General features: G+C 38.3%; 2 protein-coding genes across 2 annotated transcripts; both read left to right on the top strand.

Moving 5' to 3' along the window:
• Window positions 1-211: 211 nt before the first annotated feature.
• Window positions 212-1,621, top strand: LOC118829956 (olfactory receptor 4F15-like). Its single transcript, XM_036736797.1, has one exon. It carries the CDS (start codon window positions 215-217, stop codon window positions 1,166-1,168), a length of 954 nt encoding a protein of 317 aa, XP_036592692.1. The 5' UTR covers window positions 212-214; the 3' UTR covers window positions 1,169-1,621.
• An 11,636-nt stretch (window positions 1,622-13,257) lies between these two features.
• Window positions 13,258-14,205, top strand: LOC118828814 (olfactory receptor 4F15-like). Its single transcript, XM_036735683.1, has one exon. The coding sequence runs from the start codon at window positions 13,267-13,269 to the stop codon at window positions 14,203-14,205; it is 939 nt and encodes a 312-aa protein (XP_036591578.1). The 5' UTR covers window positions 13,258-13,266.
• Window positions 14,206-14,608: the final 403 nt, after the last annotated feature.

The raw sequence follows: 14,608 nt of genomic DNA, 5'->3' as shown, positions 1-14,608 counted from the left end.
ACCTTCAGCCCCTCCAATAATTGTAATTTACCTTTTTCTTCAGTTTTGACAAGAACTTTTTTTTTCTCTTGTGACTCCCTCTATATTTCAATTCCAGTGCTTACAATCTAGGGACTCTTGAATTCATTGCTGAGACAAAATAGGAATCAGCCTGTATTTCTCACACTATTAATATCTATCTTGTTCTATACCCTCAGGTTATTTAGTGTCTGTGATGCCAACTGTATCAATGGATGGAGCAAATTATTCAGTGGTAACTGAGTTTGTGCTGCTGGGACTGTCTGCTTCTTGGGAGATGAAGATTCTTCTTTTCTTATTTTTCTTTTCATTCTATGTGGGAATTGTGTTGGGAAACCTGTTCATTGTGTTTACTGTGGTTTGTGACCCTCATCTACACTCCCCCATGTACTTGTTGCTGGCCAATCTCTCCCTCATTGACCTGGGTCTATCTTCCACCACAGCCCCAAGGATGATCACTGATATTTTCAGTGAACATAAGGTAATTTCTTTCCCAGGGTGTATGATACAGATGTTCTTTGCTCATGTCATGGGAGGAACTGAGATGGTCCTACTCATAGCCATGGCTTATGACAGATACACAGCCATCTGCAAACCTCTCCATTACTTGACCATAATGAGCCACAAAACATGCATTTGTTTTGTAGTGGCTGCCTGGGTGATTGGGGTGATCCATGCTGTGTCTCAGTTTGTTTACATTGTAAACTTGCCCTTCTGTGGCCCTAATAAGATTGATAGCTTTTACTGTGACTTTCCTCGGGTGGCAGAACTTGCCTGCACAGACAGCAACTGGGTAGAGCAGGTGGTCACTGCTAATAGTGGGCTTCTTTCCATAGGCACCTTCTTCCTCTTAATCATTTCCTACATCTTCATCCTTGTCACTGTGAAGCATCACTCTTCTGCTGGTTTGTCCAAGGCTTTCTCCACACTATCAGCTCACATCACTGTGGTGTTTTTGTTCTTCACTCCATGTTTCTTTATGTATGTGTGGGAATTCCCTACCTTGTCATTGGATAAATTTTTGGCCATTTTTGACTTTGTTGTTACCCCACTATTGAATCCTGCCATCTACACATTTAGGAACAAAGATATGAAAGTGGCAATGAAAAGATTGAGCAAGAAAATTATGAGTTCTAGGGAGACATTATGATGGATTTTATGAAGCACAATCAAGAGATGCTTCGGGATTTTGCTGAATCCTTCCAGACCTGTATACTGGATGGAAGGCACACAGACATCATGACCTAGGACACCCTAAGAAGATGTTTAGGATTATAGAGGTGCAGTTATTTTGCTCATCACCTGGAATAGAGTAACACCTCCTACTCCCATCTTCTACTTTGTAATGTGGAATATATACAGAAGCGAATAAAAAGTCTGAGTTTAATGAATACAATGAAATCTATTGTCATGTACATAGTTCAGTGTCATGTTGTTGTAAGAATCTGTACTTGTAATTAAGCTTGGTTTTTGCTGAGCTTAGCTATAAGCACCTCAGGAAAATAACTTATTTTTCTCATGGAAATTCTATGGTCCCAATCTATACATTATGGGTTTTTATAAACCAGATAACAAAGAGTCCACAGTCCTTAGCTTTGTATTCGCTAACCTTCAGATTATGGCTAGTGCCTAGTTTCTTAACTTTATTTGATACTATTAATTTTTAAATGCTCTTAATTTCAACAAAATCTACTTGTCATGTCCCAGATGGGTAACATATTCTTCTACCTCTATAGCATTACTCATGCTGGTCTTAGCCCCTGGTCTTCTCATCTATTCTCCCAGTCTAAGTATTTTGTTGTGTCCATCCTTCAATGCTTAATTAAAATATCTCTTAATGATGTTTTTCTGACTTCTCAATGGGTTCTGAATGTATGTTTACCTGATATTATTGTGCTTTTACCCCTGTTAGACATACTGTATTCTTTTTTTGTCTTTTAAACCTTGATTTTTTTTCTAATTCAGAGACCATATTCTCTTCTGTTATTCACATTTTGTCTTTTGGTTTATCTGTTTATAATCAACATCTTTAACTGAGTTTTCTTCTTTCAGAAATATTTAGTAATTTCAGTATTTTTTTCCCTCTTCTACTTCCATATTACTCATTTTCTGATTCCTTCCTCCCCCTGTATTTGCAAGCACAAGGCAAGGCAATTGGGGTTTAGTGACTTGCCCAAGATCACACAGATAGTAAGTGTGTCAAGTATCTGAGGTCAAATTTGAACTCAGGTCCTCCTGACTCCAGGGCCAGGGCTCTACTCACTGCGCTGCCTAGGTGCCCGTGATTCCTTACCCTTTTGATGGTGATTTCACTACGGTCTTTATTTCAAAATTCTCTCAACATCATGGGAAATTCATGTTTCAGTGACTTTAGCCTCTGATTTAAGTGACTTTGAGGATGGCTGGATATCAGAACCTGTGTCAGCTAGATTCTAGTCTCTTTCTGTCAAGCTTACTGTAATGCCACACATACACACATGTGCTCTGCCCCAGTCCTCTCTGATCCTCAGTTCTCTGCTTGAATTCTTTTGTAGTACATTCAGTTGGTGCACTGCTGTACCAGCCTGAGCAAGTTTCTGCTTTTTGGTTTTTCATTGCTGGGAGGAGGGAAGGTAGAGTTCACTTATGTTGTAAGCTTACAGGTTGAGTTATTTAGCCCTACTGCAGGAACATGATGGGTGATGGAGGGGGTGCTGAGTGAACACATTAGATGCTGTGGATGAGCTTTGTCTGTTGCTCATTCATTGAATATTACCTCATTTGGCACTGCGTTTCCTAGACCATGGAGATATCTGAAATTGCTTTATCTCTTGCACATAATTCCCATTTTGGAGAGGTTTTTAGAGTCTTTTCATCTCTAATATATGGTCTACTCAATTTTAAGTGCCTTTACTCCAAGGATCTTATATGATTCAATTTTATATTGGACTCAGTGTCTATCACAATGTGTCACATACAGTATATCTCTAGTAAATAATTGTAGAAGGAAAGCAGGCAGACTGGAGGAAATAAGAAAGAAGTATGAATAGGAATGAAAAATCCATATTGATTTTGTTAAAACTCATCAGATTACATTTTTATCACCTAATATGTACTCATTACAGTTATATTCAGGTGGGGATGTTTCCAGGAAAAGTGTAATATTATCAAGGCCTTTAATCTGATCTATTTAAATTTATATTTTGTTTGTTCCCTCATTTTATTATGGGTGGCAATAAGATCAGCACAGCAATAAAGTTTGAATATCCCAGAAATCATTTTAGAAAAGAAGCACTTGCTTTTGTTAATCAAAGGCAGCTAAGCATACTCTATGGAAAAGAAAAATGGGGCAATTTGTGCATTATTCCCTCTTCAAATACCAACAATTAGTTGAGGGAAAAGGTTATCATTTCTACTCAATGAAGTCAGTAGAATCACCACATTCTAGTCAACTTTCTCCATCATGAGGTTGTTGAATGGGGAGAATGCCTTGATGTCCTGTCTGTTCAAGAATGTCTAGGAGGAAACAACTATTAGAATAGAACTTGACCCAAATCCTGTGCTGGTATCTGAAATCCTGTTTTTTTTTTATTATGGTGTCCATTCAGAAACCAGTTCCATTGATCTTGTAAAGATGTGTCACATCGTGGGCTAGACTACTTATAAAAAGCATTAGCACAGTGTCTGACACACAGTAGGTATTATATAAATCATTATTCCCTTTCCTTTTGTTTCAAATGCATTTGGGTAGAGATTTGGACTTGAGTTTTGTTTTTTTTTTTTTCCTGAGCCAATAACTCCTGATTTCTTTTATTTTGTCATTACAGTTTTGTCATGGTATGTAATTTTGTAAGGCATAATAAACTTTTTAAAAAAATATATGAGTAGGTATACTTAGTAGAGGTGGAGCCAAGGTGGCAGAGTATAGGTAGCCATCCAGCTGAACTATCTCAACATTCTTCTTTAAACAACTTTAACATGATGCCTCAAAGGAAATTTTGGAGCAACAGAGCCAACAAAAGGTCAGAATGAGATTTTTTTCCCAGTCCAGGATAGTTTTTAGGATGTCAGAAAGAGAGGTCTGTGACACTTTTGTGGGAGCTGACTTGGAGCAAAGCTGGAGCACCAGGGATGGGCCTCATAGGAGGTAGCAGCAGGGGTGGCAACAGCAATTTCTGGAGCTCTCAGGGACATTAAGAGGGTCAAATGTCTGGTCTTGGGATGATATAAAAAGTGAGGGTTTGAGAAAGAGGAATAAACTAGGAGAAGGGAGAATAGAGAGGTAGAACAGGGAAAATTTTCTCACAGAAAGGAAGGCACATAATGAATAGCTTTTATAGTTGGGGAGAAATAGAGGGGTGGAGATGTGTTGGGCAATCCTTGAACCTCACTCTCCTCCAAAACAGAAGGCTTTGCAGTCAGAAGTCAGAAGCAAAGAAGGGACAGGACAAAAAGAGAGAGAGATAATGACAAAAAGAGAAAGAGAGAGAGAGACAGAGAGAGAGAAACAGAGAGAGAGAGACAGAGAGAGAGACAGAAGGAAAACAGAATAAAATAATATGGAGAAAAATACACAGTAATCATAACTATAAATGTAAATGGGATGAGTACACCCATAAAATGGAAGCACATAGCAGAATGGATTAACAACTAGAATGGAACAATATGTTGTTTATAGGAGACACATTTGAAACAGAAATACACAACACAGAGTTAAAATAGAGGGCTGGAGCAGATTCTCTTAGTCTTCAACTAAAGTAAAAAAAAAAGCAGGGGTAGAAATCATCACCTCAGACAAAGGCAAAACAAAACTAGATCTAATTAAAAGAGACAATCAAGGAAACTATTTTTCTAAAAGGTGCCATCAACAATGAAGTAATATAAAAAAATTCTATAGCAAGTGTCTCTAACAAAAGGCCTCATTTCTCAAATAAATAGGAAACTAAGTCAAATATATAAAAATAAATTCCATTCCCCAATTGATAAATGGTTAAAGAATATGAACAGGCAGTTTTCAGAAGAAGAATCAACATCTTTTGACAGTTGTATGAAAAAATGTTTTAAACCACTATTGCTTATAAAAAGGCAAATTAGGGGGGTGGAGCCAAGATGGCCGCATGAAGGCAGCATCTTACTGGAGCTCTCTCACAAGGTCTGTCAGATTCCTATAAAAAAGTGAATTTGAGCAGATTTGAGAGAGTCAGAAACCGCGAGGAGTCTGCGTGGGGTAAATTTCCAAGCCGGGAGAGTCTGAAAGGCCGGAGGCATGAATCTGTAGGCTCGGAGAGGGCTCGGTGCGGAGCTGCTCCAGACCAAGGCAGAAGCGGCTGGCCGGGAAATCCACGTGGAGGATGGGCTGGGAGGAAGCTGGGCACCTGAAACCGGCAGAGATCCCCAGGCCTCCCAACACAGCACGGCAGTCTGTGGAAGCGACGAGAGGCAGCACAATGCCACTGGCCGTGAAACACCAACTCCTGAGGCTTGCAGCCCAAACGTATGAAACGTGGCTTCTTTAACTTCTGGGAAGCTTAATGGCCAGGCAAAGGGCTCTAATCCCTCCCCTCCCTACCCAGAGAATTCCCCGGGGAAAAAAAAAGAAAAAGAGTGCTGGAACTGAGCAGAAAGTAGTGGGAATTCAGTGGTCAAATAGTAGAAGTTCATCAGTCCCAGAGGGGCAGAGTCGACAGGGGTCAATGCCAGGAGCCCACACATAACCTTGCTCCCCCAGGGGAAGTGCCAGACATCAGCTCAAACAACAAACAGCTGAGACCATTGCTGAAAAGCAAGTGCTGGAGAGCACTCATAGGGAGTGAGACGCCAGGGAGCCAGACCCCTCCCCCACACCTCAGGAAACTGAAAGCTATAATTCTAGACTCATAACCCCCAGAATAAGAAAGCTGGGACAGAAAGCCCTGAGGCCCAAAGGTAGAAATTCATTGTAAAGCCAGCAAAAGGCAAAACAGCGTGAAGACGAACACAAAAAAACCGAGGACAATAGATTCTTTTTATGAAGACAGGCAGGATCAAAATACCAATATGGAAGAGATAAGTAATGATACTGTAGATACATCAGATACCTCAAAAGGTAATATGAACTGGTCTTCAGCCCAAAAAGCACTGCTGGAAGAGCTAAAGGAGGATTTTAAAAACCAAATTAGGGAGCTAAAAGAAAATATGGAAAAAATGGAAAAAAAATCCACTGATGAAATCAAGTCCCTAAAGAATAAGATTGGTGAAATTGTCTCTAGAGAGACAAAATGACACCCTGAGAGGCAAAATCAACCAATTGGAAAAGGAGACTCAAAAGCAAAGTGAAAACACTAACTCATTAAAAATTAGACTTGAGCAAGTGGAAGCTAATGAATCTATGAGGCACCAAGAAGTAGTAAAACAAAATGTAAAGAATGAAAAAATAGAAAAAAAATGTGAAATATCTGATTGGCAAAACAACTGACCTGGAAAATAGATCCAGGAGAGACAATTTAAGAGTTATTGGTCTACCAGAAATCCACAATGAAAAAAAGAACCTTGACATTGTCTTCAAAGAAATTATCAAAGACAACTGCCCAGAGGTCCTAGAACCAGAGGGCAAAATAGTCATTGAAAGAATTTACTGATCACCCCCTGAAAGAGATCCCAAACTGAAAACACCAAGAAATATTATAGCCAAATTTCAGAGCTATAAACTCAAGGAGAAAATACTGCAAACAGCCAAAAAGAAGCAATATCATGGAACTACCATCAGGATCACGCAGGATCTATCAGCTTCCACATTAAAAGACAGGAGAAATTGGAATATGATATTCCGAAGGGCAAAGGAGCTGGGACTACAACCAAGGATCAACTACCCAGCAAAACTAAGCATAATTTTCCAGGCAAGGCGATGGACATTCAATGAAATAAGGGAATTCCAGACCTTCCTGATGAAAAGGCCAGAACTCAATGGAAAATTTGATCTCCAAATATAAAACTCAAGAAAGACATAAAAAGGTAACCAGGTGGAAAAACCCCACAAACCTTATTAACCAATAAGGGCAGGATGTTTACATCTTTATGTGGGATTATGTCATCTTTTGTATGTTATATATATATATACACATATATATAAGTCAGTCTTGAGAATGGTACAGCTATTATGACAATTGAAAGGGATATACATAGGTTGTGAATGCCTGTATAAATTAACTGATGTAAAGATATAAAATATAAGTAAGAGATATAAAGGGAGGGCTATGAGAGAAGCGGTAATGAGGTAGTAGAAAAGGGTAAATTACACCAAATGAAGTGGCACAAAAACATATTATAGTAGAGGGAAAGAAGGGAGGGAGAAGAGCAGTATTTGAGCTTTACTGTCATCTGATCTAGTTCAGGAAGGGAATAACATACCCTGATAAGTTTAGAAATCTAACTTGTCCTATGGGAAGTAGGAGGAGAAGGGGGGAAAAAGGGAGGGGGGTGGTCAGAAGGGAGAGGAGAAGTAGGAAGTGGGAAACGGTAAGATAAGGGAGGGGAATAAAGAGGGAGGGTTAACTGAGAAAGGCAGTGGTCAAAAGCAAAACTTTGTTGAGGAGGAGAAGGGGAAAGGGAGAAATAAAAGCATAGACAGGGGGAATTAGGATGGAGAAAAAGACACAGATAGAAATCATAACCCTGAACGTGCAGGGAATGAACATTCTCACAAAACAGAAGCAGATAGCAGAATGGATTAAAAACCATAATCCTACAATATGCTGTTTACAAGAAACGCATTTGAAACAGGGGGATACACATAGGGTAAAGGTAAAAGGCTGGAGTAAAATATATTGTGCCTCAGCTAAAGTAAAAAAAGTAGGTGTAGCAATCCTAATCTCAGACAAAGCAAAAGTAAAGATAGATTTAATTAAAAGAGATAAGGAAGGACATTATATCCCGCTAAGGGCACCATAAACAGTGAAGCAATATCATTGCTTAACATATATGCACTAAGTGGTAAGGCATGCAGATTCTTAGAGGAGAGGTTAAGGGAGTTACAGGAAGAAATAGACAGCAAAACTATAATATTGGGAGACCTCAGCCTCTCCCTTTCTGAACTTGATAAATCTAACCTCAAAATAAATAAGAAAAAAGTTAAGGAGGTAAACAGAATTTTAGAAAAGGCACATATGATAGACCTCTGCAGAAAACTGAATGGGGATAAAAAGGAATATACTTTCTTCTCAAAAGTACATGGCACATACTCAAAAATTGACCATGTACTAGGGCATAAAAACCTCACAATCCAGTGCAGAAAAGCAGAAGTACTCAATGCATCCTTTTCATATCATGATGCAATAAGAATTATTTTTAATAAAGTACCATGGAAAAATAAGCTAAAAACTAATTGGAAACTAAATAATTTAATTCTAAAGAATGAGTGGGCCAAAGAACAAATCAGAGAAACAATTAATAACTTCATTCAAGAGAATGACAATAATGAAACAACACACCAAAACTTATGATATGCAGCAAAAGCAGTTCTTAGGGGAAGTTTTATATCCCTAAATGCCTACATGAATAAAATAGGGAAAAAGGAGATCAATAATCTGGGCATACAGCTGAAAAAGCTAGAAAAAGAGCAAATTGAAAACCCCCAATTAAATACCAAATTAGAAATACTAAAAATCAAAGGAGAGATTAATAAAATTGAAACCAAGAAAACTATTGAATTAATAAATAAAACAAAGAGCTGGTTTTATGAAAAAACCAATAAAATTGATAGACCTTTGGCCAATTTGATTAAAAAAAAGAAAGAACAAAATCAAATTACCAGTATCAAAAATGAAAAGGGTGAGCTCACCTCTAATGAAGAGGAAATCAAAACAATAATTAGGAATTATTTTGCACAACTGTATGCCCATAAATTTGACAACCTTAGAGATATGGATGAATATCTACAAAAACATAAACTGGATATGGGGGGGGCAAGAGGGGGAACCTGTGGTCTTGAGGCCACATGTGGCCTTCTAGGTCCTTGAGTGTGGCCTTTTGACTGAGTCCAAGTTTTACTGAACAAATCCTTTTTAAGGGCATTTGTTCTGTGAAGTTATTCCTTCAGATTTGCTGAAAAGCCAGATAAAATTTGGTATGAGAGAAAATGATCACATTTAAAAGTGTGAAAATGTGTTTGTTTCTCACGTTTCCCAGCTATGTATTTGTTCAAACTTCATTAAATTCAACTGGAAAAGGGTGAAACAATCTTTTTTTTCACAAGGAACACCCACATCTCTTCTTAGTCATCCTTTTTTTTAAAAAAAAAAACAACATTTCCTCTCAGTTATCATGGGAAAACCAATAGAATCCTAGGAGACAAGTCCTTTTGTCAAACGATCTCAGGCTGGCAAAACCATTCTCTACAGCATCACTTGGCTGCTAATGAGCTGTCTTTCTGCATATAGCAGCATTTTAGAATACTCTTAGTTCTTGTAGTCACTACAAATGTTTAGAAGGCTAAGTTTTAGGATCCCTTCAGCTCAGCTACAGTATCAAGTGCTATGATAGAAGAGGTAAGTGAGAGAGTTGGGAATAAATTCTCCAGCAGATAAATTCTTCCAGCAGAAGCTCAGATTGGCCAGCCCTCCATGTTTCAGGGTGAATAGATGATGGGGGGAACAGCATTACTTATTACAGGGGACAATGATGGGTAGGGGTGGGGACAGGTCTGGAACTGCCTTATTCTAGGAAAAGAGTCAACAGGGAGAAGAAAAAGCCAAACACACAAATGGAGTATTATTGTGGAGGGTTCCGGGTTATGGAGATATGGGCATACATACCTGGAAACAGGGCTTGATTTCATCTCCTGGTAGACATATCAGAGAAATGAGTAAAGACAAAAATATAAAATTTTTTAAAAAATTAACCATCTCCTCAAAACTTATGGAATTTTCTTTTTCTTGTTCAAAATGTCTATCTACCCTTTCCCCTTAGAATATCTCTCTTTTTATCATCTTAACTTGCTCCCTTATGCTGTCTGGATTTCATGGGCAAGCATTTCTGTGGTAATCTCTTTTGAATATTCAAGTCTAATGATTTCCAAATCTTTTCCTGTGTCTGCAATGAAAATGGCAATGTCTTATTATCTGAGTTTTTTTCATGAAATCCTGTTCTCTAATATTTCTGGGGAAAGTCACAAAACCCCAATGCCAGGTTCATTGCAAACATCCTATTCAAAGTTAACTGAAATCTTATTGCTATTAATTAATCTTCATCTCTTATAAACCTTATTTATTTACCTGTAGTAGCAATTCTAAGCCTTTTCCATATTCTCCAAGCTTCCATCTTATTTTCTTTAACATTCTGTAGATAATCTTGTCTCCTACTTTAATAAAAAACAAGAACAAACTGAGACCATATACTAAGAGCTTACTTCTCTTCAGTCTTGCACCTCTCACCACACCTTTTCACCAGCCTAGGATTTCACCATCTTTTCTCACATTCTCTTCACTTCTTTCATGGTTTCAGAGAAAGAGTAAGGGGGATAGCATCTTCCCTGGTTAATTCTTCTATTTGTATCTTTGAGATTACCTCCTTTTGCTTTCATCAGTTGTTTCAAGTGATTTATCACTTAGCTCTCTTTAATTCTTCTCTTTTTCATTGATTTCCTTTCCTCCATGTACAAACATCCACTATTAAAAAAAACCTAATATATACCCTTGATACATCCGATCAGGCTGCTGTTTATTCCCTTTCTAAAAGTGAGGTCTGAGCACATTTCAATCCAATCCCACAAGTATTCATTGAGGGCCTGTAATATGTAAGGCAAGAAGTATTGTGCACAAGTGGAAAGAAACCTGGACTTGGACTCATGAAGCTCTCTGTTCAAATCAAATTAGCAAGAGTAATCAAGCAATATGAAACACCTACTATGTCCCATACACTGCTAACTTCTGTCTCTGGTACATATTAGCCAAACTGCATTACTGCCAGTTGTTTCCAATCTGGATAAAATCACAGGTCTTTTTTCTCTTGCCCCCTCCAACCCACAAAGATGCCCAAGTCACTATGATAATGATTTGGGTACAAAGATTCAAGACAGAACCTTTGAATGTTACATTCTTGGTCCTGAATTCTCCTTCTCCTCCCATTTAAGACATTTGAATTTCATTCATTAGGTAGTTGGGGCTGGAGTAGAGACTATGAGAGGGTTTTTAACAGGGGGGTGATGTGATTAGAGCTTCTTCTTAGGAAGATTGCATATCATTAGTGCATAATTTAGGTAGAAAGTGGCATAGAAAGGAATCAGGGAGACCAGTAAGGAGACTACTACAGAAGTGACAATTAAAATGAAAAAGACTTGAACTCAGGTAGAAGTACACAGAATCTGGATGGGATATCTGCTATCTCTCTTCTCCCTTAATGATAGCCTGGATTAGATTAGAGACTAGAACTGAGTGCAGCTACTAATCCCTGGTTGTTGGCTCCTAGTTATGTGATTTGGAAAGATCATTTCATGGTAAAGGCTTAATGAATGTTTATGGATTGATTAGGAAGCCTTGAAGACACAAGCAGTGTAAGTTTATAGCTTCACTGCTCTTTTGACTCTTTTGCCACCTTTTTTCCCCATCAGTTTCTTATTTCTTTTTTTCTCCTTACAATTATTATGTTTTGCCTCTTTAAAATTTGCTTCAGAAGTTTTCTTTATTTCCTTATTCTCACCATATTTACCTGAGCTCTTTTCTCTCTGTCTTCTTTATCATTTCTTCTTCTTTGGCACTTGCTAGGGCTACATACAGCCTATTTCTTGACTTTTAACTCTTTGCTAAAGTTGGGCTCTACTTCCAGAGTGAAATGGGCACTGTCCCAGGCTTCAAGGGGGTTGTGCAGCTGTTTTCAGAGCTAGTTCTGGGCGATCTGTAAACTTTCATCTCTTCTAAGGTGGTATGATCTAGGGAGAGATGTGTTCACTATTCTCCTGGCCTGTGTTCTGATCTTTGAGTCAACAAAGGAACTCTGTTTTTGCCCTGTAACTGTGACTATGGTCCCTGATCCACTGCCACTATGAGCTCTTTTGGGCAAGTGCTCCTCTTCACCCTGGGTCTACCACTTAGGGTTGTGACTCAGATGCAAGTATGGGCAAAACAACAACCTCCTGCCCCCAGTGCCAGCAAACACACCCGTGTAATCTCCTTCTGATAAGATGTCTGACCCCTTTATTCTCTCTCTCTAAATCTAATAAAGTCAATATCCAACAGCTAGGTCCAGGTTAGTGACAATAAAGAAATCTATATCCAAATCTTACTTTTTGTAATTATTATATAAAGTATATTAATTTGTTCCAGCTCAATGGAAATATATAGTAAATTGGAATAATGCTACTACATCATGGGATACATTATTCACACTAATATAGATATATTTTTTGTTCTACCTCATATCCTTAGCCCCCTTCTACCACCTAGAACAAGCTCCAATTGTTAGATCTAACTAGGTATCCTTCATTTTTTTATGAACAGTGAGTGCAATTGTATGAGAAGATGAAAAAATAGTATAACTAGGAATAGTTTGATGTAACCTTTCTAATTACTATGCATTACCTATGCATTATCTCAGCTGAGTCTCACAAAAATCCTGTGAATGATAGTAGGTAGTGCAGGATGAATTATTCTTAATTTACATATGAGAAAAATGAGGCTCAGAGAATTTAAGTGACTTGGCCAAAATCCCACAGGCAGGCAGAAGCAGCAAAGTGGGTGAACACTTAAGGTTTCCAACTCCAACAACAGTCCAGGCTGGCATTTTCTGCCACCACAGAGTGAGGGAGAATGGGAAATACAGAATGTTTATGATCAGGCAGAATGGAACGAAAGGAAATAAAGAGCATTTAATTAACCAAGAACATTCTCACCAACCAAAAAGAGTGAAATGAATGACTTCACCTCTCCTTTCTTCTCATATTCTCTTCAGGTGCATTGCCTTGCCTAACTTTACTAATTTTTTTTTCTGTATAGCAGTTATCCCTTTGCTTTCATCCAGTCATCTCTGGAAAAAAGCTAGAAAAGTTCTAGGGGACAAGGTTTTAACTGAATATGCAAATAACTTTGTAGTTCTGTGTGATCACAGATTAAGAAGTTATTTTGGCTATGAAATGGTGAGATGAGATTGGATTTCCATAGCATTCCACATAGTAGTCCCTTCACTAGTGTTTATTAAATTGACTTGGATTATGGGATATCATTATCATATCCAGGAATTTGAATTCTCTCTTTATTCTCTTCTTACAGGCAATTTCAAGAGGATGCCCTACTGAAGGAATCAATGGAAAGAGTAAATCATACTTCTGTGTCTGAGTTTGTGTTCTTGGGACTCACCAATTCTCGGGACATTCAGCTTCTACTCTTTGTGTTTTCCTCTGTTTTCTACTTGGCAAGCATGCTGGGAAATTCCCTCATTGTGTTCACAGTGACTTCTGACCCTCACCTACACTCTCCCATGTACTTCCTGCTGGCCAACCTTTCTTTCATTGACCTGGGGATTTCTTCTGTCACTTCCCCTAAGATGATATGTGACCTTTTCAGAAAACACAAAGTCATTTCCTTCTCTGGCTGTATTACTCAGATGTTCTTTATTCACTTGATTGGTGGTGTTGAGATGGTGCTGCTTATCGCCATGGCCTTTGATAGATATGTAGCCATATGTAAGCCTCTCCATTATCTGATTATTATGTGCCCAAGAATGTGTATTTCTCTTCTGGCTGCTGCTTGGGTCATTGGCCTCTTCCACTCAGTGGTTCAAATGGCTTTTGTAATTAATCTGCCCTTCTGTGGTCCCAATGAATTGGACAGTTTTTACTGTGATCTCCCTCGATTCATCAAACTTGCCTGCACAGACACATATGGTCTTCAGTTGATGGTCACTGCCAACAGTGGCTTTATGTCCTTAGGTGTCTTTCTTATTTTGATCATATCCTACATGTTCATCCTGTTCACTGTTCAAAAACATTCATCAAGTGGTTCTTCTAAGGCTCTTTCCACTCTTTCATCTCACATCATTGTGGTGATTTTGTTTTTTGGTCCAATTATCTTTTTCTATGCATGGCCATTTAACACATCACATCTGGACAAATTTCTTGCTATCTTTGATGCCATTCTGACTCCCTTTCTGAATCCAGTTATCTACACACTAAGGAACAAACAGATGAAGTTCGCAATGAAAAGAATGTGTAGCCAGGTTGTGAGTTTCAGGAAAATCTCTTAAGTGACTTGATGAGAAGACAAGAACTTCTAACTTCCATAAACAGAAAGTCTTGAAACAACAGTTGTAAGGGGAAAGGATGAGTTTGGTTTTGACATGCTAATTTTGAATTCCTAGGGGGATCCAAATGGGAATTTCAAGTATGGATTTGGAAACAGGAGTCTGGAGATGGGAGAGAACTTTGAATGTTGTGTACACACATACAAAAAAATCATAACTCTAATAATAAATATGCATGAGATCATCATCTGAGAGTGTAGATGGACCAGAAAGGAAATCTAAAGGCACATATTTGAAAAAATTTACTATAATTATGAGAAGGAAGGAAGCTAATGAAAGTTGGTGAAAGAAACTGAGACATAAGGCAAGACCAGATTGAGGAGTTTTTCATGACAGAATACTCTGA

The sequence above is a fragment of the Trichosurus vulpecula genome, chromosome 8 (assembly GCF_011100635.1).
Source record: "Trichosurus vulpecula isolate mTriVul1 chromosome 8, mTriVul1.pri, whole genome shotgun sequence".
In the NCBI taxonomy this organism is placed as follows: Eukaryota; Metazoa; Chordata; class Mammalia; order Diprotodontia; family Phalangeridae; genus Trichosurus; species Trichosurus vulpecula.
This window is presented reverse-complemented; position numbering and strand designations above follow the sequence as displayed.